Source organism: Carcharhinus amblyrhynchos, chromosome 25 (assembly GCF_965287045.1).
Source record: "Carcharhinus amblyrhynchos chromosome 25, sCarAmb.v2.hapA, whole genome shotgun sequence".
Taxonomy (NCBI): Eukaryota; Metazoa; Chordata; class Chondrichthyes; order Carcharhiniformes; family Carcharhinidae; genus Carcharhinus; species Carcharhinus amblyrhynchos.
Genome location: NC_137348.1, coordinates 31,872,094 through 31,896,770, shown reverse-complemented (window position 1 = coordinate 31,896,770; position 24,677 = coordinate 31,872,094). Strand labels below are relative to the sequence as shown.

The 24,677-nt window shown below is 44.5% G+C and overlaps 1 protein-coding gene across 5 annotated transcripts in view; it reads left to right on the top strand.

The window, feature by feature from the left end:
• Window positions 1-24,677, top strand: part of astn2 (astrotactin 2) — a 1,598,826-nt gene that overhangs the window by 927,777 nt on the left and 646,372 nt on the right. For all 5 annotated transcript variants that reach the window (XM_080212454.1, XM_080212453.1, XM_080212456.1 and 2 more), the window contains one exon: window positions 3,247-3,435. In XM_080212454.1, the coding sequence (XP_080068580.1) occupies window positions 3,247-3,435 (189 nt within the window). The remainder of the gene's footprint in view (window positions 1-3,246; window positions 3,436-24,677) is intronic.

Here is a 24,677-nt window from a genome sequence, read left to right as displayed (position 1 = left end):
GGGTGGGATTTTACTGCCCCACTCAAGTGAGACTAGAAATTCCTGCCCGAGGTCAACAGAGATTTGTTATCGGACCCTCGCCCGCTCCAAATCATGTGGCGAGCGAGATGATAGAATTTTGGCGTAGACGCATTCATCCTATCTATGTCCCTCACGATTTTATACACTTCAATAGGTCATCCCTCGTCTCCTATGTTCCAAGGAATGAAATCCTAGCCTGGCCAACCTACCCCTAAAACTCGGGCCCACTAATCCTGGCAACATCCCAGTGGGGAAATAACTCCATTGCTTTACTTCATGCTAGTTGACAGTCAGGGTTCGTCTACAGATAGATATTTCAAAGTGCTGTCGTGCAGATTGACCACGAAGCGTAGTCTATGGGGTTGAAGTACTCCGACAACAAGTGACTTTGTAGCATCCAGAGATACGTGGATGAGAAAAGAAAAGATTAAACTCCGGAAAGTTCTTTGGTATGCAAAGGTATGGAGGAATTGAGTTCTTTCCAAGTTCACAGGATTCTTTGAACAAATCTTTCTTTTTAATTTTGTGCAGAGCTGCTGTTCTCGAAGGGTTAATCAGTCCAGAATATTTTAATATAAATAAACTTTTAAAGACTAAAAGTTTTTCTTTTGATGCAGAATTTAAAAGTCAAATGCAGTTGTATGTGTCCATAGAAAATGAGATTTGCTACAGTGCAGTTGTTATCTTATGAATACATTTATATTACTGAGCCATAAAAGCATGCAGAAAAGGTCGTCCATGTAAAATGGAAATCACAGATATGACGTTGAAAACTTCTTTGAAATCCATTATCTATTTTTATAGCTTAGTCTAGTCGTTGTTATCAAATGTCGAACAAGCCTAGATTTCATTCGCAGCGTTTCATTAAATGGTTCAGTAACCTCCACCTTCAATGATTGCAAATACATTCCTCTGATTCTTGCATTGGCTCAGAGATGAAGGTTCTGTCTCTGAGTTGCAGAGCACAGCCCAGCCAGTACAGTTTGCTGCTGTTAGGAAGAGGGCTGCTCAGAGTTTATGGTTGTGCACATTTCCTTTGGTTAGAACAGCAAATGTTAGCCAGGCTCCCAGTCACCCTTGATCACAGAATCGTGGCTGTGTACACATCGGGCCCGATTTTACCATTTTCATTCTAAGCGCTGAATCTGGACGCAATTAGATCCGACTTGGAAACCTGCTCTCAGGCGCACCCCCCTTAGCCTGAAACAAAAATCACCAGTCCCATTAGTGCTGTGGGGTTAGCGCACCCGAAATGATCGGAGCTCTGAACTGCGCATGCGCAGTTAGAAAACAATTTGAAGAAGCGTGCCCGTGTCACGTCACTCCCGGGCCACCATAAGAAGCGGATAAAGCGGCCTGGGAGCAATGGCCCTCATAGACATCGCCCCCACCCCTACGGTGGTAGTGGAACCCCCTTGCCCCCCACCCCTTCCCGCATCTGCCCCCCCCCATGAGTGAGTGACCGAGCCTCCCCCCTCACCTCTCCACTAGAGATACATCTTACCTGTTTCTCCACACCCACCCCCCCCCCCCCACCCCCAGTGAGTGATCTGGCTTCCCTCCCCCCCCCCTACAAAGAGTGATCTGCCACCCCCCCGCCCCAGCGCCAAAGCAGACTTTTAATTAGCATGTCCATTTCGGCGCGATTCTGGATTGGCGAACGCAGTGGTAAAGGTGGTAATGCTGATAAAGTTGGACGGGCAGTTCATTAATTCAATTGACAGGCATGCAAATGCATTTAAATTGCCACTGCGCCTGTTTTGGGTGTGAATCGATCGTGGCCATTCCTGGGCCTTGGTAAAGTTGCCATCTGCACGCACGCAGATCATGTTAATGGCCTCATTACCACATTTTCACGTAATGATAAAACCGGGCCCATCGTGTGTGTGTGTGTGTGTGTATGTATGAATGATGGGGGTGGACAGTTATTATGTTCTTGTACCATTGGATGGTTCACGAGTGCTCTTCCTACAGTCCAAATATGTACAGGTTAAGTTGATAGGGGTATTTGGGGGCAATTTCATGGGATAATGGGGATAGGGCCTGGGTGGGTGCTGTATTGGAGAGTTGGTACGGACTTGATGGGCTGAATGGCCTCCTTCTGCATTGAAGGGATTCTATGAGATTTTGTGAGATTTTACTGTCTCACAATCAAGGGTCACGCCTGTGTTAAAATCTTGGCCATTATTTTAAAATCGTTCATGGGATGTGAGCATCACTGGCTAAGCTAGCCCATCCCTGAGGGCATTTAAGAGTTAACCACATTGCTGTAACTCTGGACTCACATGTTGGCCAGATCAGATAAGGACAACAGATTTCCTTCCCAAAAGGATATTAGTGAACCAGCTGGGTTTTTATCTCAATCGACAATGGTTTCATGGTCATCATTAATTCCAGATTTTTATTGAATTCAAATTTCACCATCTGCCATGGTGTGATTCGAACCCTGACATGACCTAGGTCTCTGAATTACTAGTCCAGTGACCATACCACTGCTCAATATCACTAGACACATGGCAGTATGGTGGCATAGTGGTTAGCATTACTGCCTCACAGCACCAGGAACCCGGGTTCGATTCCCGGCTTGGATCTCTATCTGTGTGGAGTTTGCATGTTCTCCCCATGTCTGCGTGGGTTTTCTCCACAGTCCGAAAGACGTGCTGGTGAGATGCATTGGCCGTGCTAAATTCTCCCTCAGCGTACCCGAAGAGGTGCCAGAGTGTGGCAACTGGGAATTTTCACAGTAACTTCATTGTAGTGTTAATGCAAGTCTACTTATGACATGAATAAAATAAATTTTAAAAACCACTGCTTCTCCCTAACTGCAGCAGTGTCAAGAAGAATGAGTGGTGCTCTGGAAACCAATTTGCAGTCGTGTATTAAAAAGGACATAATCGTGCTCGAATATTCCAAATCTGAGCTCCAAACAGCAGGAAGGAAGTTGGGAAGGAAAAGACTGGGGTATCTGTGTCAGCCTTAACACACAGACAGTAATCTGACTGAACAAGATCACCTGCCTGTTATCAAACTCACCTAATTTTAATTTCACTCCATTAAAATGAGCAGTCATACATTATTGAGCGTGTGTTGTTAACGTTCCTCCCCACAGAATATCTAATTGGTTGGCAGTAATGTTCCGAATGACATCTTATAGTTAACATCGAGAGATACCGTCTTTCCCAAGGTCTGTTCTTGACTGATGAAGCTTCTTTTCTCTCCTGGCAGCTGCGTGGAGGAGTACAGACTGGCAGCAGATGGCAAATCTTGTGTGCTACTATCAGAGGCATGTGAGGGCACCAAGTGCCAGAAGCTTGATGCCAAGCTGAACGACACGCTCTTTGTGGAGATGCTGCACGGCTACAACAACAAGTCACAGCAGGTCAATCAGGGTCAAGTGTTCCAGATGACCTTTCGGTGAGTGCGGACTTTCATATACTTTATGCAGCATAAAGGATCGTTTCGGTTTGTTTCATCTGCCCGTATTGTGTATGTTGATGTGGGAGTAAGAAATAAGACCACGCTCGTAGCAAGAACTCCATAGGTCGTTTATTTTGGGAGCCTATCATGTCATTTCATCTATTGCCAGAGACATTTAGTTCTTTAGACGACCATCTTCATGCTTTGACGAGCACGCACTTTAGCAATGTCAGGCTTAAATGTTCCGATTCCGGAGAGAATAAGGCCGGAATTTTACTGTCCCGCCTGCCACGGAAGTCAGAGCAGGTGAGGGGTGGACAATGGAAAGGCCCGTCGACCTTGGGTGGGATTTTACAGCTTCTGGATGAGCCAGGCCGTAAAATCCCAGCCTATGGAGCGTGTCAGTCTGACATTTGTTGATTTTGAAGAGAGAAACTGACGTTCACTACATTGACATCGGAAGTCAGTCGAGTCAGTGTGAACCAAATATAGGAGAAAAAGATCTAATTTATCTGATGTATCCATCCATATCAAAAGAAAGTTGACCAATTCCTTCAGGGCCAGGGCAAATAATGTGATAAGGTGAAAATAATACTCGGTGAAGCGCAGTGAGATTTCCTTTTCATCTGCACAATGTATAACAATGGCAGATTTATCATGCGTCAGTCTAGATAGGGAGAGCTGGACATCTGAGAATGGAATTTAATCCTGTTCCAACTCAATATTATCACCTCGAATTCACACAAGCAAAGACACCAGCCGAGGGTCTAATGGGAACCTGGTTGATTCTTGTCTCACCTTGGGATCCAGAGGCCAGTAATAGCATTTCACTGTTTCCCTGCCTGACGTAACGACTTCAGCACATTCTAGGGACTGAAGGCACTGTTCAGCACAGCTCATCAATCAGTGCATTATCCCATTCGGGCGCTGGGGAACTATCAGTTTCATTTTCTTATTTTGTATCCTCATTTTCCACCTGATGCAGTCGCTAACTCTGGGCATGGATGAGGCGCAGAGAGGCCATAATACTCAGACATCAGTGAGCTTTACAAATGGGAAGGAAAACCCCGAGCCACTATAATAAGCACTAAAACATAATTTATATTGCAGATATTTCCTTTGTGTATGCCCCATCATTCCTTTTCCATTATGATGCCATGTCTTATTTTAACTTTAATTTGAGGCTGTTCCTGACTCATACATTTCCTTCTGCCTGGTTCAACTTATTGGTTAGGCCTAAAATTGTTCCCCTTTCTATCATCTCTCTTGGTATCCAAGAATGATTTTTGTTTTCCCCCGTTAGTTAATGGCAAGAATTGCAGGCACCAGCTTGTCAACCTTTTAACACTTGTTTTCCCACACCACGAAGGAAGTGCCTGTTCCAGGAGTGTGGTTCTGACAGCAGGTCAGTAAACATTGCTTTTGCCACCTGAACTCCTACCTAAGGATGAACAAACGTAATCAGTCGGCCTCAACTGTAAGTCAAGGCGCCTGATTATTTTTCAAGCAGAGCTGCTATTTCTCATGCAGACTGCAACTGAAATCTACAACCTGGTGCTTGTTTAAGTGTCTTTAGCTCTGACTTAGCAAGTGCATCTTCTGTATGAAATAGATACCAAACAAACAGCACCAATGGAAAAGTCCTACATAGTTTTGTCACTTCTCTTTGCATAGCGACATAAGAATCATAAAGTGCAAAGAGGACCTTCAGCCCATCAAGTCCGCGCTAACGCATTAGAAACACCTCAACTCCTACCTAAGGATGAACAATCATAGTAGGCCTCAGCTGCAATAATGGGGTGCAGTGACAGCTTGATAATGGGAAACTGCATAGTGAGCAAAATCCTTTTTTTCCAATTGGTCCTGTTAAAACACGAAGGCCTTTCTGTTCATCGCAGTGTATAGTAATACAGATGTCCCTTAAGAATCATGGAATCCCTACAGTGCTGAAGGAGACCATTTGGCCTATCGAGACTGCACCAACTCTTACCCAGAATCTATGCCCATAACTCCACATATTTACCCCACTAATCAACCTAACTTGCACATCTTTGGACTGTGAGAGGAAACCAGAGGAAACTCACGCAAGCGTTGGGGAGACCGTGCAGACTCCACACAGACAGTGACCCAAAACCGGAGCTGAACCTGGGTTCCTGACACTGTGAGGCAGCATTGCTAATCACTGTGCCACCCATGATGCCCAAGAAATTGGCACAATGTTAACGTGTATGTTAGCTCCATGTTCTGAGCAGTGCCTAATTTAGCCTTCCTCCTGGACTCTGCAATATTGTATTTTAACCAATGATAACATTGGAATCTGTTGTAATGTAACCAATGGTTACATGTGGTGGTCAGCCGGTTATAAATAGAAAACAGATGGGGATTGTGGGAGTTGTGTGGTCCAGGGCATGGCCCAAGTGTTGGTGTAATGAAGTTTCTTTATTAAACCTTTTTCTTTGATTTACTTTGTGAAGTTAGTTCTATTATTGCTTGCAACTGAAGTATCCTTGCTGCTGGATGAACATGTAAAACATTATTATGAATATCCGTCTGAAAAGCCAGCAAAATTGTTCAAATGCTTTTAGCTCTGACTTCTCAATAACAACCAAAAACTTGATAATAGCCATTGCAAGTGAATTGAAGTAGTTAAATATGTGTGTTCCCTAAGCAATAGGCATATACAAGTGAGCATTCCTTCATTTACATAGAACCCCTACAGTGCAGAAGAGACCATTCAGCCCATCAAGTCTGCACTGATTTTTGGAATATATTACCTGGGCCCTCTTCCCCCACCCTATCCCATTACAGGAGAAACAAAATATAAGCATACGAACACCTAAAAGGGAAAATACAAATGAAATTTGTCTAGCTTTTGTAATGAGAGTTTGGCAACATGTTTTCCTGATATTATTGTATCTTTCTTTTACGTGATTTAAGCACATGTATATTTTGTAATTTGGATGGATATGGGAGAAACCAATTCTCGGGTTCAGTACACAATTGATGTTGAGAACATGTGGCAAAGTTACCACTGTTCCTTGTGAATTTGAAAATTACACCCTACGTTCTAGAAATCTGACGTTGCCCCATCTGTTTGAGAGATATAGAACAATCACAAAAGCACAGATTTGTCAAGCAGTACAAAGGGATAATTTCTTCACTGGAAGTGTACCATCTGCCGTTTTGGTTCAGCCAACAAGAAATGCGCCACACCTGGATTGTGATCATATCCTGTTTCATGTACTCATTTCCAAACTGATTGGCATTCACATTGCCAGCATGGGTATATTCAGTGAAAGGTGTTTCATGGGGGAATTTTCCCACCTCGCCTGCCATGAAAACCTTGGTGGGTGGGGGGGCGTTGGACGATGCAGAGGTCCGTTGACCTCAGGTGGGGTTTTCTGGTTTTGGATCAAACACAGCCGGAAAATCCTGCCCAATGTATGCAATCAAACCTGCAGTTCTTAAGGGATGATGTGGAGATGCAGGCGTTGGACTGGGGTAAACACAGTAAGAAGCCTCACAACACCAGGTTAAAGTTCAACAGGTTTATTTGGTAGCAAAAGCCACTAGCGCTGCTCTTTCTTCAGGTGAGCGGGACATTTGCTCACAAACAGGGCATATAAAGACACAAACTCAATTTACTGGATAATGATTGGAATGCGAGTCTTTACAGCGAATCAAGTTTTAAAGGTACAGACTATATGAGTGCAGAGAGGGTTAAGCACAGGTTAAAGATGTGTATTGTCTCCAGACAGGACAGTTGGTGAGATTTTGCAAGTCCAGGCAAGTCATGGGGGTTACAGATCGTGTGACATGAACCCAAAATCCTGGCTGAGGCTCTCCTCATGTGTGCGGAACTATCAGCGACTCTGCGCTGTCATGTGATGTGAGTTCCACACACACGAGGATGGCCTCGACCAGGATCTTGGATTCATGCGACTCTATCTGTAACCCCCATGACTTGCCTGGACTTGCAAAATCTCACTAACTGTCCTGTCTGGAGGCAATGCACATCTCATAAACCTGTGCTTAACGCTCTCTCCACTCACATAGCCTGCACCTTTAAGATTTGACTAGCTGTAAAGACTCACATTCTGATCCATGTTCGGTAAACTGAGTGTGTGCCTTTATATGCCCTGTTTGTGAATAGATCTCTCACTCACCTGATGAAGGAGCAGCGCTCCGAAAGCTCGTGGCGTTTGCTACCAAATAAATCTGTTGGACTTTAACCTGGTGTTGTGAGACTTCTTACTGAGTTTTTAAGGGACCACTGGAGGTAGCTACTGAGGTGACATGTTTCATAAAATATATCCCTGAAAGTAGGGAATCAAGTAGATAGGGTTGTTAAGAAGGCATACGGTGTCTTGGCGTTTGTTGGTAGGGGGATTGAATTTAGGAGTCGCAGCGTCATGTTGCAACTGTACACAACTCTGGTGCGGCCACACTTGGAGTACTGTGTGCAGTTCTGGTCCCCACATTACAGGAAGGATGTGGAGGCTTTGGAGAGGGTGCAGAGGAGGTTTACCAGGATGTTGCCTGGTATGGAGGGGAGGCCCTATGAGGAGAGACTGAGGGATTTAGGGTTGTTTTCGCTGGAAAGAAGGTGGCTAAGAGGGGATCTTATTGAAACATATAAGATGATTAGAGGTTTAGATAGGGTGGACAGTGATAGCCTTTTTCCTCGGTTGGAGAAAGCTAGCACGAGGGGGCATAGCTTTAAATTAAGCGGGGGGGTAGTTATAGGATGGATGTCAGGGGTAGGTTCTTTACCCAGAGGGTGGTGAGGGATTGGAATGCCCTGCCTGCTGCAGTTGTAAATGCGCCTAGTTTGGGGGCATTTAAGAGATCTGTGGATAGGTTTATGGACGAAAAGGGATTGGTTTAGGTTAGTGGGTCATTGTTTTTTAACTGGTCAGCGCAACATCGTGGGCCAAAGGGCCTGTTCTGCGCTGTAATGTTCTATGTTCTATGTTCTACGTTCTATGTTCTATGTTCTATACTACCACTTCCTGCTCATCTCCATCCTTGTCTCGAAGAATCACCCTTTTCTTTCCCAATTGCCCCCCCTTGCTGCCGATCACCTTTCTACACACCCTCCCTGGGTGAAGCAAAGCAATTTCTGCGCCTTTGTTTTTGCTCGACCAAACCTCCTCAAAAGGCAATCACATCCATCCAGCAAAAGCTGACCATGACCCATATGGAGACTCAGTGAGCCACGGTGTGGTTGATTCTTAGTGCTCACACTGAGAAGTACGCAGTCAAAGCCTCAGTCGGAAAGATTTCCCAAGAGGGAACCTGTGGAAAAATAAATGAATGTGTTGATGTGACTTAGAGACTGTAGAACGTGCGGAGAATGTATTTGACGAATTATCAGTCACGTATTTGAAATCAGTTGTAGTCACAACTGAGATACTTTATTACCATTTGTAACAGGGAATCAAATGGTAAGTTATCACCTCATGAATATAAATCGACCTGAGCACGATAAACAGGGACAGTGCCTGTGAAATGACTGGATTAGACAATGTAATTCCACCCAAGTGGTTAACAAATGAGCCTGTTGCTATATTTTGTTCTATTAGAAATACATGTCTGTGATTGCAGTTTTTGCACATGGAGGGGAACAAGTGATTTGCATTCTGCTGAGATACCATTATACACTTGTTGGTTAGGAACCATTGGCATAAATCAAATAAAAAATGAATTAATGTTGTTCAGTCTTTTGTTTCAATGATACTTTCCATTTCCTGCATAGAGCTGCGCCTGTTCAAATGCTCTAAATTATCCCTTGTGCTATAGAGACCAACGCTCGAGTAGAGACCGTGGACAGGGTTTTATATTTTAGGATTGGGACAGCAGGGTTAATCGGAGGTCCCAACCCTGCGCTGCGTGGGAAACAGTCACTCAGCCACTGATCTCCCTCAGTTCATCAATTAGTGGCCAAGCTCGCTATCCAGTTAAGGACTGCGCTCTTGAAGTTGGAAGGCTGATGGGTTGTCCTTCAGTAAGAAATGAGCTGGAGCCTGCACCTTCAGAAACCATAGAATCATACAGTGCAGAAGAGTCCCTTCAGCCCATCGAGTCTGCACTGGCACATGCGAAATGCCTGTCTTCCCACCTATTTCCATTTACATGCCAAATGCTCATCCAGGTACTTTTTAAAGGAGGTGAGACATCCCGTCTCCACCACCCTCCCAGGCAGTGCATTCCAGACTGTCACCAACCTCTGAGTAAAAAAGATTTTCCTCAAATGCCCCCTAAACCTCCTGTCCCTCACCTTGAATTTGTGCCCCTGTGTGACTGACCCTTCAACTAAGGGGAACAGTTGCTCCTTAGCCACTCTATCTGTGCCCCTCATAATGTAGTACACCTTGAATAAGTTGCCCCTCAGTCTTCTCTGCTCCAACAAAACTCAAACCTGTGCAACCTCTCTTTTTAACTTAACCTCTCAGCAACCTTTCAGACTTTTGAATTGAAAAATGATCACAACAGTCAAGTTGGCTGGATAGGAAGTGCTTCGGAAGGTGATCCCCAGCTATAGCTGAACCCAAACAGGCACCTTGCAGCACTGTCCATCCACTCTGCTGTCTGGAGGCTTGATCCCATATCGAGGCAGGGGCCAGCAGGCAAAATTCCAGTTGGCTCTCAAACAGTCGGTCTTAATAGGCCATTAATTCAACTGAATTGGGTGTCTACAGCTTGTAGGTTGTTGCCCCTGATCGTGCCAATGGGAAATTTGCAGAAATTCTGCCTCTCCACCCCTTTCAGTTAGAAGTTCTCCATCCCTCTTGCCAGCTCTTTCAGTTGAAAGTTCTCACTGCAACAACACATGCTGATATAGCACTTTTAGTGTAGCTAACATTGTGAGTAACTTGACAGGAGCATTTCATGGTGCTGGAAGTCTGAGAAAGCAGAAGTATCAATATGCACTAGACCAATGTTGCAGTGTACTTACTTTCAATGTGATTAAAAGAGACACTCTCACCCCCAGGGCCCCGCTAAAATTCACTTCTGTGGAGTCCGATTATGATACGGTTAAGAGGAGATTTGATAGAGTAAGTCATAAAATGGTTTCATAGAAACCCTACAGTGCAGGAAGAAGCCATTCGGCCCATCGAGTCTGCACCGACCACAATCCCACAGAGGCCCTGCCCCCATATCCCTACATATTTACCTGCTAATCCCGCTAACTTACGCATCTCAGGACTCCAAGGGGCAATTTTATTTTAGCATAGCCAATCAATCTAACCCGCACATCTTTGGACTGTGGGAGGAAACTAGAGCACCCAGAGGAAACCCACGCAGACACGAGGAGAATGTGCAAACTCCACACAGACAGTGACACAAGCCGGGAATCGAACCCAGGTCCCTTTGATACAGTAATTAAAGAGAAACTGTTTTTGGCAGAGCGGTCAGTAACTGGAGGCTACAGATTTAAAGTGGTTGGCAAATGTAGCAGTGGTGACGTGAGGACTTTTCTGTTTTACACAGCGAGTTGTTGTGATCTGGAATGCACTGCCTGAAAGGCTGGTGGAGGTAGATTCAACGGTAACCTTCAAAAGAGAAGGAGGAAAGAATATTTCAGGGAAATGCGGAAAGAGCAGTGGAATGGCATGAATTGGATAGTTCTTTCAGAGAGAATTGATGGCCTCCTGTGCCAGCTCTCGAAATTCGGAATCTCGGGAATTGAGAGGAAAATCCGCCACTGGTTGGAGTCATATTTAGCGCAAAAGAAGGTGGTGTGTTCTTGGAGATCAATCATCTCAGTCCAGGGACATCACAGACGAAGTTCCATTAGTGTCCAAAGTCAACAATCTTCAGATGCTTCATCCATGACTTCCCCTCCATCTCGCAGTCAGAAGTGGGGATATTTGTTGATAATTGCACAGTACAATACTATTCACAACTCTCCAGATACACCTAATAAAAAAAACAAAATACTGCGGATGCTGGAAATCATAAACAAAAACAAAAAAGTGCTGGATAAACTCAGCCGACCTCTCAACGTCTGTGGAGAAACAGAGTTAATGTTTCGAGTCTGTATGACTCTTCTTCAGAGCTAAAGAGAGGTAGAAATTCCTCAGATTCACAAGCAGGCCAGGCTCAGATGTGGCAAGGTATGGACAAGATTCAGGTTTGAGTTAATAAGTGGCAATTAACATTCATGCCACATAAAATGCGAGACAATGGCCATCTCCAGCAAGATAGAATCTACCTATCCCCACTTGAGATTCAAGAACATTACCATAACTAAATCCCCACCATCAACATCCTTGGGGTCACCATTGAACAGAAACTTAACAAGTTCCATCTAAATATAATGGCTGCAAGAACGGGTTAAAGGTTGGGAATTCTACAGCAAGTAACTAATCTCCTGATTAGTCCCCAAAATCTGTCTATCAGCGATCCCAGTTGCTATTACTACTGGGTGGCACAGTGGTTAGCACTGTTACCTCACTGCGCCAGTGATCCAGGTTCAATTCTGGCCTTAGATGACCATCTGTGTAGATTTTCATGTTCTCCCGATGTCTGCGTGTGTTTCCTCCGGGTGCTCCGGTTACCTCCCACAGTCCAAAGATGTGTGGGTTAGGTTGATCGGCTATGTTAAATTTTCATTGAGAATCTATTCCATGTTTTCCAACTATTTTCTCCAACAAAACTTCCACGCTATTGTTTTAACAAGGAATAGCAGCAAGTTTTCCAAATCTCCTTTCAAAATTCCTTCATCTTGAATTGCAACATGCAACTAAAATGCTATCCAGACTCAGGTGGCAGACCCCAGCAGAATACTATTGCTTCAAAAACTGGAAAAAAGGACAGCAAATCTTATGATTGCTACAGATATGTGGCAAGTCTGTAGCCAACCTCCTTGGCTCTTCTTTCCCTATGTCTGACTTTAATTCCCGTGGGCAGTATCCTGTTCCAAATGCAGTTCCTCTTTGTCCCTTCTCACTTCAATATTCTTAAAGTTCCTTTTCCACTTCTTGGATCCTTGAGTTCCTCTGGAGCTTGCTTTTGTGCATCTTCAGCTCCTTCATCAGTGACCCTTCATGAGGTCATAAGTGAGGACGTTTGCTGATGATTGTGTAATGTTCAGCACCATTTGCAACTCCTCAGAAACTGAGGCAGTCCATGTTCAAAAGCAACAAGATCTCGACAATATCCAGGGTTGGGCTGGCAAGTGGCAAGTAACATTTGCGCCACACAAATGCCAGGCAATGACCAACACTAATAAGAGACTCTCGAACCACCATCCCTTGACATTCAATTTTGATACCATCACTGAATTCCCCCACTGTCAACATCCTTGGGGTTCGAAATATGTCGCTGTTCCTACGCAGTCATGGGTCAAAATCTTGGGATTCCCTCCCGAAAGGCATCGTGGGTCAACCCACACCACAGGGGCTGCAGCGATTCCAGAAGGCAGCTCACCACCACCTTCACAAGGACAACTAGGGATGGGTAATAAATGTTGGCCAGCCAGTGACGCCCATGTCTCATGAATTAATAAAAAAATTACTCAACTGTATGGTTTTTCTGTTTCTAGCAGAGCTGAGAGCTGTTCACTTTCTCTCTTCCTAACCCTAACCGATATGGATTCAGCTAAAACTACGTTGAAAAAGCCTTCCTACCCTAAAGGTACCTCTGGTTGCTCAGCAACAGCTCATTATTTTTCCAACTTCATGCTTACTTGTCACACCATAAACCTCTCCAAGCACAATGGAAGTGTTTGAACTGACCAAAACCCCCACACATACCAACATCTTTGTGTAGCATGAATCTAACTCGGGCTTTTCTCATCTGACCGCTAAATTAAAGCCTCTTAAACCTATAAATTGTATCTAATATTTAACAATGCAAATATAGATCTCTTAAAACTACCTCTGTTTTCCTGACAGTCAGCAAAATGTTTTGGCACAGAAGGACACCACAGACATGCCTGATCCTGACCACATCAGTTGAGCAATATTTCCTGAGCAGTTTCTGGGGCATTCAATTGATTTTCTATCCCCAAATCCATGAGCAATGAGGCCAGTTAAGAAGCATCACAGAAGGATGAGAGAACTGAAGACTTTCTTGGACTGTTTAGTTCAACTACTCAGTGGATATTTGAACATACATAAGGAGCAGGAGTCGACTGTCTCACAGCTCCAGGGACCTGGGTTCAATTCCTGGTTTGGGTTTGTCTGTGTAGAGTTTGCACATTCTCCCCGTGTCAGCGTGGGTTTCCTCTGGGTGCTCCGATTTCCTTCCACAGTCCAAAGACATGCAGGTTAAGTGCATTAGCCATGCTAAATTGCCCCTTAGTATCCTGGGATGCATCGATGAGAGGGATTAGCAAGGTAAATATGTAGGGTTGTGGTGATAGGCTCTAGGTGGGATTGTTGTTGGTGCAGATTTGATGGGCCAAATGGCCTCCTCCTGCACTGTAGGATTTCTGAGGTTACTGGGGGTAGAATCAATCACCTCCTTGTTTGCCAACAATCTATCCACTTCTGCCTTATAAATATTCAAAGACTCTGCTTCATCACCTTTTCAGGAAGAGAGTTCCAAAGACTCATGGTCTCCTGAGAGAAAAAAAACTTGCCTCCTCCCCATTTCAAATGGGTGACCCCTTATCTTTAAACAGTGACATAAGAAATAGAGAACTGTGTAAATCACATGGCCTCTCTACTCTGCTCCAGCAATCACTATGATCATGCCTGACCCTCTGTTTCAATTCCACTTTCCCACTCACTCCCTATTTGCTTTGATCCAGTGAAACACCAAATATTGCCTATCCCAGCCTTAAATATTTCCAATGATGCAGCATCCATGCTCTCTTGGGCAGACAACTCAAAGTTTTGAGCGACGAGGTTTCTCCACATCTTAGTTCTAAGTGATTGACCACTTAATTTGATTTGATTTATTGTTGTCACATGTATTAGTATACAGTGAAAAGTATTGGTTCTTCAGCGCTGTACAGACAAAGCATACCGTTCAGAGAGAAGGAATGGAGGGTGTGCAGAATGCAGTGTTACAAGCATGGCTAGGGTATGGAGAAAGATCAACTTAATGTAAGATAAGTCCATTCAAAAGTCTGATGGCAGCAGGGAAGAAGCTAATCTTGAGTCGGGAAGTATACTCAGATTTCTGTATCCTTTTCCCAACGGAGAAAGGTGGAAGAGAATATGTCCAGGGTGCGTGGGGTCCTTGATTATGCTGGCTGATTTTCCATGGCGGTGGCAAGTGTGGACAAAGTCAATGAGTGGGAGATTGGTTTGCCTAGTGGTTGGGCTACATTCACACCCTTTGTAGTTTCTTGCAGTCTTGGGCAGAGTAGGAGCCATACCAAGCTGTGATGCAACCTGAAAGTGCATCTGTGGTGCACCTGTAAAAGTTAGTGAGATTCACAGTGGACCAAATTTCCTTCGTCTTCTGAGAAAGTAGAGGTGTTGATGGGTTTTCTTAACTACAGTGTCAGCATTGGGGGGACCAGGGCAGATTGAATTGATTTGATTTATTATTGTCTCACTTAATCTTGAGACTGGATCCCAATGTTTTGAATTCCCCAGCCAGGGGAGCGAACCTTTCCGTATCTAATCTATCAAGCCATGCCCGTTCAGAATCTTCTGTCTTTCAACGTATTCCCTTCCAATTCTCCTAAAACCCTGAAAGATATCCAGATTATTCAGTGTCTCATCAAATGGCCAACTCCTCATATCAGTATCCAATCCAGGAGTCCTTAACTCAGTAATCTCAGTATGTTATTTAGGTGTGGAGACGAAAGCTGTGCACGTTATGGGCTCAGATAGACCTTCTCCATTTCAAGAAAGATTTCCTTAATTTTGTATGCTAATCCCCTTGCAATAAAGGCCAATATGCCATTTACCTTCCTAACTGCTAATATACAATTCACCTTCCTAACTGCACCTGCATGCTAACTTTCTGTGCTCTTGTCTCTCTCAGCATCTTGCAAAAGCTTTAAAAATATATTCTTTCTTTCTATGCATAATACCAAATTGAATAATCTCGCGTTTCACCACTTTGAGCCTGCCACATATATCAACAAAGTTATTAATATAAATTACAAAAAAAAATTCAGATTGTTGGCTAAGAAAATAATCCTTCCCTTTCACCCTCCAAAGAAAAATAGGAGGTACATCGGGCGGGATTTTCCGGCTTCCCCCACTGGTGGAATCTTCCAATCCCACTGACAGTAAATCCCCACCACCAGGGAAATGTGTGAAGAACGGGGAACCCCATTGACAGCGGCGAGATGGGAAGATCCCAATATTGGCAAATGGTTAGCTGCTCCACTGCCACATGTCATGGGGGGCAGACGGGTGGAACGTGCCCAATGTGATAATGAAACATTTGAATCTGCCCCTTTTGTGCGAGTCTCATAGAATCCCCCTATTGCAGAAGGAAGCCCTTCAGCCCAACGCTCTGACAGAGTATCTTACCCAGACGTTCTCCCTCACCCTATCCCCATAACCACATGTTTACCAAAGCCAGTCAACTTAACCCGCACATCTTTTGGATTGTGGGAGGAAACTGGAGCACCCGGAAGAAACGCATGCAGACGTGGGAAGAACGTGCAAAGTCCACATAGTTAGACATCCAAGGCCAGAATTGAACCCAAGTCACTGGCACTGTGAGGTAGCAGTGCTAACTGTGCCACTGTCTGTGCTCTAACATTGGAGAATTTGGGTTCAATAGATAAAGCTGAGATTCACTGCAATGTTATTTATGGTACCTGTGAGCCTTGTGCTGCGTTGTTAATGCAATTCTTTAGAATTCCTCTCTTGGCTTTGATGAGTTCTTCTCCCATCAGTGGAAATGAAATGCCAAAATAAAGAGACCCTGACAAGTTAATTTTGAGGCAATAAATTGACTTTTGTTGCAAGTAATGCAGGCATTCGATTTAGTAGAATCCTGTACCGGAGGGAACACAGTGTCAGACAAATTGATAAAAGGGTTAGATAGCTATATGCTATTTAGATAAAGTAAGTTGGACATTTTACAAGCAAGCACAGGAGTCCCATTGTAATGATGCACATGAGTAACTACAGAAAGTCAGTGTGGAAAACAATGAACTTGAAGATGAGTATATTCATGGATTAAATGGTTCAAATTTATTTTTCTGACAACTCCAATAGGGGAAATTCCTGAGTAATATATTTGAATTGGACGCGTTAATACATTGTGGGGCTGAATGTCACATTGGTGTGTCACATTTTCCTGAGTTCAATGATTATACCCATGCAATGCTGTCAAAATCCACTGACCCATGAATAAAAATTGAACCTCAAAGGCAAATGAAGAGACAATTTTCATATTATCCAGTCAAAGCCTGAGAGAATTGTACATAAAAAAAGGAACCAAATAGCAAGATTTACTCCAAGTACTTATTGCACAAATTAAGTGTGTCTTCTAGAAAGTGAGACTGAGGAATTAGTAATTGGAAACAAGGAAATGGCAGAAATTTTGAACGGGTATTTTGTAGCTGTCTTTACTGTGGAAGATACAAAGGACATCCGCAAGAATGTTTGAAAGTCAAGAGATAGAAGTGGGAGAGGGACATAAAACAGTAACAATCAAAAGGGGAAAGGTGCTTGGGAAAACCACTGAAGCTAAAGTCTGTCAAGTCCCCTGGACTGATGACTCGCATCCTTGGGGCCGATTCTCCCATCCCGATGCGCTAATTCTTTAGTGGGGTGGGCCGGGAGAATCGCATGTCGGCCGATTCACAGGATCCACGTGTGCGTACCCGACACGTGCGCATCTCCCAGTGCCAGATATCCAGCGCAGTCGGGACCTTACTAGAAACCGGCGGGAACAGCAAGTAGGTCATTTTAATCTATTTTTAATCTTATTTAAATGTGATTGTCGGATCCGGGACTGAAGTTTCTGGACCCGATAGCATCCCCCACTCCGCCAGTATAATTTCACTCTGGTGGGGTTCAGTCTAGCTCCCCGCTTTGAGGGGATGAGCAGGTTGACTCCCCTGGAGTGAAGGGGGTTGCAATCATGGCCCTCCAGGAGGGTTGGGGGGGGCAGGGAGTGGTGCCCCCTGGGCATGGGCACCCTGATAGTGCCAGCCTGTGACCCTGGCAATGCCCAAGGAGTGAAGTGCACTGCCCATCAGTCATGGGGCACTGCCAATGGGGTGGGGCTTTGGGCGCTCGGTCAGCTTTGGACGGAATAGCGAAGGGTGCAATAGCTGGGAGTTGGGGGTCCTGCTGCCACTCTGCATTGGGATCAGTCGGGATTGGAGGGAAGCCAACGATTGGGGCCAGCTGGGGGGGGAAATGGTTTGCTGGGTTTGGGGGGGGTGGTATTTGCCGGGGGGGGGTCTGCTTCCCAATGAGGGAAGGGTCTGCTGGGTTGGAGATCGTCACTGGTGCGGGGGGGGGTGGGGGACTGGAGATCGGGGTACTCCTGGACGGGCGGAGGGTTCGGGGCTGGCCAGGAAATGCAATCAAGCTAGCCAGCGATCGGGAGGTAGACAGTTTGGGGTCACTCCGCATGCGCAGAATTCCAGAACTGTCAGATTCCAGCGTGAATCCCCATCCCCACCCAGTGATATTCACAACTGTGATTTCTACATTGCATAAAGTCTGAGAGATTCGAGTGTGAACTCCCACTGAAAAAGCAGTAGTGATTCACATCAGTTTTCCTGCGAATTCAGAGTTTAGAACCTTTTTGGGAGTATTGTCCCCTCTAAAGTCTGAAAGAAAGTGATCTTCCAAAATTCCCAACCTTCCAGAAAGGCCCCAAGTGCATTGGAAAATCACTAATGCAACATCTCTATTCAAGGAGGGAGGGAGTCGGAAAGCCTGAAACTACAAAGTTCATTTATTAATGCCCCAAGTCGGCTTACATTAACACTGCAATGAAGTTACTATGAAAATCCCACACTCCAGTGCCTGTTTAAGTATTCTGAGGGAGAATTTAGCATGGCCAGTGCACCGAACCAGCATGTCTTTTGGACTGTGGCAGGAAACCGGAGCACTCAAAGGAACCCCACGCAGATACGGGGAGAACTTTGCGCAGACAGTGACCCAAGCCGTGAATTGAACCCAGGTTCCTGGCACTGTGAGGCAGCACTGCTAACCATTGTGTCACCATTGCCATCTATAAGACCAGTTAACATAATGTTTGTCAAGGCAAAATGATAGAATCCATGAATAAGGTGGTAATATAACAGGATGTTGAAAATGAAAACCTCAGTGCAGTGAGACAGTAACATGGCTTTGTGAAAGGGAAATCATGTTTGGCTAATTTATTAGAGTTCTTTGAGGAAGTAACAAGTAAGGTGGTTGAAGGGTCATCTGTAGTTGAGGTGTATTTGGATTCCCAAAAGGCATTTGATAAGGTGCCACTTCAAAGGTTACTACCCAAACAAAAGATTTTTAGTGGATAACATTAGCATGGATAAAGGATTGGTGAGCTAACAACAAAATGGGAGTTGACGCAAAGGGTCATTTTCAGTTGGGAAGCTCTGAAAGAGTTGTTCATCTATAGAATTCACTTCCCCTAAGAACAGCTGAGACTGGGTCATTGAATATGCTCAAGGATGAGGACAGCCTGATGGCACAGTGATTAGCACTGCTGTCTCACAGTGCCAGGGACTCGAGTTTGATTCCTGGCTTGGGTCGCCGTCTGTGTGGAGTTTGCACATTCTCCCTGTGTCTGCGTGGGTTTCCTCCAGGTCCTCTGGTTTTCTCCCACAGTCTGAAAGATGTGCTGGTTAGATGCATCAGCCATGCTAAATTCTCCCACTGTATCCAAACAGGTGCCAGGCTGTGGGGACTAAGGGATGTTCACGGTCCCTTCATTGCAGTGCCTACTTCATTGCACAAGCCTACTTGTGACATTAATAAATAAACTTTAAAACTTAAAAGAAATTTGAACGTCAAGGGAGTCCAGGGTTTGGAGGGAGAAGAGGGAGTGGGCGCAGAAAGACAAATGGGTTTGAGCCCACAATCAGACCATCCATGATTTTATCAATAGGTGGAATAGACTTGAGTGATTAAAAAGCACATTTGTATTCTTAATTCTTGTGTTCTTGAGGATGGGAGATATCCTGGAGAAGAAATTCATCGTGAGAGGTTGCGCATTACGTGTTATGTAGAATGAGCTGTTTATTTTCTTTTTTATCTTCCTGTCTTTGTCTCTCTCTCACTCATTTATTTTTCTCTCTCTTTGTCTCTCGCTCTCCTCTCTCTCCTCTTTCCCTTTGTCTTTCTTGGTCACTGTCTACAAAGGTGCATTCAAGTAAAATTGCATTTAGTTTAAGGATCTCTTCATATAAAACAAATAAAATGTCTGAAATGTGTTAAATGGAAATCTAGTTTTGCCTCGCAGGCAGTGCACCCGATTGGTTTAATTGCATATTCATGAAATATCAACAGATCATAATTCAAAAGCTGGAACATATAGCAGTCAGAGATGAGAATTACCAGTCAAACTCTGCACTAAACAAACAGTTTCAAATAATGACAGAAAGAGGAAATAGGAACCAATGAAATTAATCAAGATATTTCAGAAGCCCTTGCAAAGCCTTCAGAATAACCCAAGGTTTCATATTGGAAATAAAGCAATTACCATAACCCTGTCCCCGCAGCCCCCCCACATGGTCTATTGTTGGCATGGCCTGACATCATTTAAAACAATAACTATGAATGTTTTGATAACTAAACAAAAGTAAAATGAGTTATTTTTGAAGTAACTTTGATTAAAAGGAATGCTAGTAGTATTAATGCCACAGATTGCCAGCAATGACCATCTCCAACAATCCCGAATCTAACCATTGTCCCTTGACATTCAATAGCATTACTGTCACTGAATCCCCCACTATCAACATCCTGGGAGTTAGCATTGGCCAGAAATGGAACTGGACTGGCCATATAAACGCTGTGACTACTCTCTCTGTGGGAAGAGCAGGTCAAAGGTTAAGGGTCCTGCAGCAAGTTGTGCACTCGTGACTTCCCAAAGCCTGTCCGTCATCTGCAAGGCACAAGTCAGGAGTGCTATGGAATATTTTCTACTTGCTTGGATGAATGCCGTTCCAACAACATCAAGAAATTCAACACCGTCCAGGACAAAGTCACTCATTTGATTCCTACCCCTTCCACAAACATTCAGTCTCTCCACTGCCAACAAACAGTAGCTATGGTGTGTACCATCTAGGAGATGCACCTCAGGATCTCAACCAGGTTCCTTGAACAGCACCTTCCGAACCCACAACCACTAGAAGGACAAGAGCAGCAGATATCCGGGGACCACAGTCAGCTGGAGGTTCACTCACTACCCTGACCTGGAAGTTTATAGCCATTCCTTCACTATGTCTGAGTAAAAATCCTGGAATTCCCTCCCTAGCGGCACTGTGAGTGTACACGCCAGGGACTTCAGCAGTTCAAGAATGCCGCTCAGCACCACCTTGTCAAGTGCAATGGGGATGGGCAATAAATGCTGGCCTTACCAGTGACTCCCAAATCCCATAAATGAATCCTAAAAAATCTAAAAATATACAAAGGTTTATTTGCTCAGTCATTTACATTACATTAGTATTACATACACTTGCTAATTTTGAAGTGCAGTTTTCTGAGAGGCTTAAAAATCTGAATGGCCTTTAGCAGAAACCTTGGATGGAAGTTTTCCAGGGTCCCCACTGGTGGGTTCAATGGTGGGAGGTGGGGAAGTTAGGTTTTACTCCAGCATGAATTTCCCATGGGATGTTCTGCAGCCCTCCACCATGAAGGATCAGGAAACTCAACTAATATTCTGAGAACCCGGGTTCAAATCCCACCACGGCAAATGGTGGAATTTGAACATAGAACGCTACAGCACAAACAGGCCCTTCGGCCCACAAGTTGCACCGATCACATCAATACCTACCAATCCATAGACCTATCTATAACCCCCAATCCCATTAAATCCCATATACTCATCCAGAAGTCTTTTAAAAGACCCCAGCGAGTTCGCCTCCACCACCACTGACGGCAGCCGATTCCATTCACTCACCACCCTCTGAGTGAAAAACTTACCCCTAACATCTCCTCTGTACTTGCTTCCCTGCACCTTAAATCTGTGTCCTTTCGTAGCGACCATTCCAACCCGGGGAAATAGCCTCTGAGAATCCACCCTATCTATTCCTCTCAACATTTTATAAACCTCTATCAGGTTGCCTCTCAACCTACGCCTCTCCAGGGAGAAGAGTCCCAGCTCCCTCAACCTATCTTCATAAGGCATGCCTCCCAATCCAGGCAACATCCTTGTAAATCTCCTCTGCACCCTTTCAATAGCTTCTACGTCCTTCCTATAGTGAGGCGACCAGAACTGTGCACAGTACTCCAAGTGGGGCCTGACAAGGGACTTATAAAGTTGCAGCATTACCTCCCGACTCCTAAACTCAATCCCTTGATTAATGAAGGCCAGTACACCATACGCCTTGAATTCAATAAAAAAAATTAAAAATTAAACAAAAAAAAATCTGAATTTAAGAATCTACTGATGACCATGAACCCATCGTTGATTGTTGAAAAAACCCATTTGATTCACCAATATCCTTTAGGAAAGGAAATCTGCTGTCCTTACCCGGTCTGGCCCACATGTGATTCCAGAGCCACAGCAATGTGGTTGAGTCTCAACTCCCCTTGGGCAACTAGGAATAGGCAATAAATGCTGGCCAGCCAGCAATGGCCATGTCCAACGAATAAATTTAAAAAAACGCATTGGAGACTGGCTTGAAGCCTATTTGTATCCAGTTAATGGGATGCAGATGGAGGCTCACCCAGAATCTTGCCCCCAGGTAGATTCTCCTTGATGCCAGTGGAAAAACACACTGGTCCAGAATACATATGGAACAACATGGCGTGCAGAATGCCCGGGGATGTCTCCGGAGTTTAAGATGGAAGCTACTGTGAAGCTGGACCCTGGAACACAGCAGCAATGGGCAGGCGAAGTGTCTAGTAGGTGGATCTTCCAGCTTCATTGTCATCGAGGAGTGTTCCTGAAGATTCATCTTTCTTCTTCACTGTGAGTCAGTGATGACAGGAACCTTTTGCATATGGCACCTGGGATACGATGGCAGGACACGTGCCATCAAGCTTGCCCCCTTCCCATGAAAGACTGCCCAAAATACTCAGATGCATAACTTATGTGGTCAGAACTGGAAGATAGTGTCATTTCCCATCATCCTCTGCATTCTCCATCCCCCCCCCCGACTTCCCCTCCACAAATCCAGGTGGGAGGAATCCACTCCTTATTTATTTCTTTACTGGCTAATCTCTCCAGGAACTGATGACTCAGAGGACATTGTAAAGTCTGATGTTTGAAGCTGGGAAGAGATATATCCCCTGGAGGTGTATTTTTCCAAGTACTGAGGGGAAAAGCTTTTTTTTAAGAGCAGTGCAAAAGCAAAGCTTGACACAGTCCTCCACAGAGATTTTTAATGCTGATTCGAATCGAAAAATTGAAAATTTTAGAATTCAGGAGAGGTTGAAGAAGGAGAGTTGGATGGTGATGTCTTTTTCATAAATATATTTAACACGTGGAAACATAAAAAAATTAAATGAAGGATACATTTGCAGACTTGCCGAGAGAGATTAGGTAAAATTAAATGCAAGTGTGAATGGACTGGGATGACCAGCACCAGAGTATTCTTTGTGATGAATGGAGCATAATACAGTGAAAGGTAACAGATCGTACAGTTATGTTCTACAGTAGAGTATCATGAGACTGGGTAAGATGTTCTGTCAGAGAGTTGGTGTAGACTCGATGGACCTAATGTCCTCCTTCAGCACTGTTGGGATTCTGTGATCCAATTGTGTTGCTGAGAAGCACGTTGGGATGCTTTGATGTGCTATATTGATGCCAACTATTGTTGGTGAGCTTCACAATCTTAAGGTGAATCACTAAGATGTACGTGGCTGAAAGTCCTAGATTTTATCCTTAGGTAGTGCTGAATTTGCCATGGCAACGGCTGACGAGTTATAATTCACCTCATGCCCCATGGGCGACGAAAAGGAAATAAAGACAAATTTTCCAGTGGCACAATGGTTAGTACTGCTGCCTCACAGTTCTAGGGACCTGGGTTCAATTCCTGGCTCGGGTCACTGTCTTTGTGGAGTTTGCACGTTCTGCCCATGTCTGCATGGGTTTCCTCCAGATGCTCCGCTTTCCTCCCACGCTCCAAAAGATGTACAGGTTAGGCGCATTGGCCATGCTAAATTGCCCTTAGTGCCGCAGAATGCATAGGTTAGGGGGATTACTGGGGTTGATATGTGGGGATATGGCATAGGTAAGATTGTTGTCAGTGCAGACTCGATGGGCCAAATGGTCTCCTTCTGCAGTGTAGGGATTCTATGACTCTATAAAATGCTGCAGCAAAAAGCATACGGTGTTTAGTGGACACTAGGGGTGGAATTTTCATGTCCCACCTGCCACAGGAATCGGACACAGACCATTGATTGACTCATGGTGGCCTTGTGGCACAGGGTAATGCCAGAAGCTCCATGTTTGAGTCCAATGCCAGGTCAAAAGGAGCATTCAACATGGTTCAAGGCAGATAATCAGCTCGGAAACCATTCCCCATACTACTCCCCAAAGTGTAAAAACACAGGATAGGTGTGACAAGAGATAGGTAGACTCATAATAACTTGCTGAAGGTCACTGAGTTGACACGTCAAGAATATTCACATGTGAGAGATAATAGAGGGCACTGCGGGCATTCTTTGAAACAATCCACTGCAAGCAAAATGCTTTCAAAAGAGCAGGGGAGATAATGGAGAGAAAAAAATGTTAAAAATAACTTAAAGGCAAACCATCAGCTGGCAAAGCAGCTTACAAACTAGTTTAACAAGTTTATTGGATTAGAGGACTTCCCTCACAAAGTCAGGAAAGGTTCTTTAGAGAAAATAAAAGGAGCAGTTATTGAGTCAGAGTCAGAGAGACATACAGTGCAGAAAAGGCCCTTCAGCCCATCGAGTCGATACCGACAATAACAAACACTAAAGGCACACTAATCCCATTTTCCTACATTTGTACCATGTTCTTGAATGTTACAATATTTCAAGTGCCCATCCCAATATTTTTTAAATGTGAGGTTTCCAGCCTCCACTACTTGCCCAGGAAGTGCATTCCAGATTCCCACCACTCTCTGAGTGCAAAGGTTTTTCTCAAATCCCCTCTGAATCTTCTGCCCTTCACCCTAAACCTATGCCCCGTCAACCAAGGGGAACAGCTGC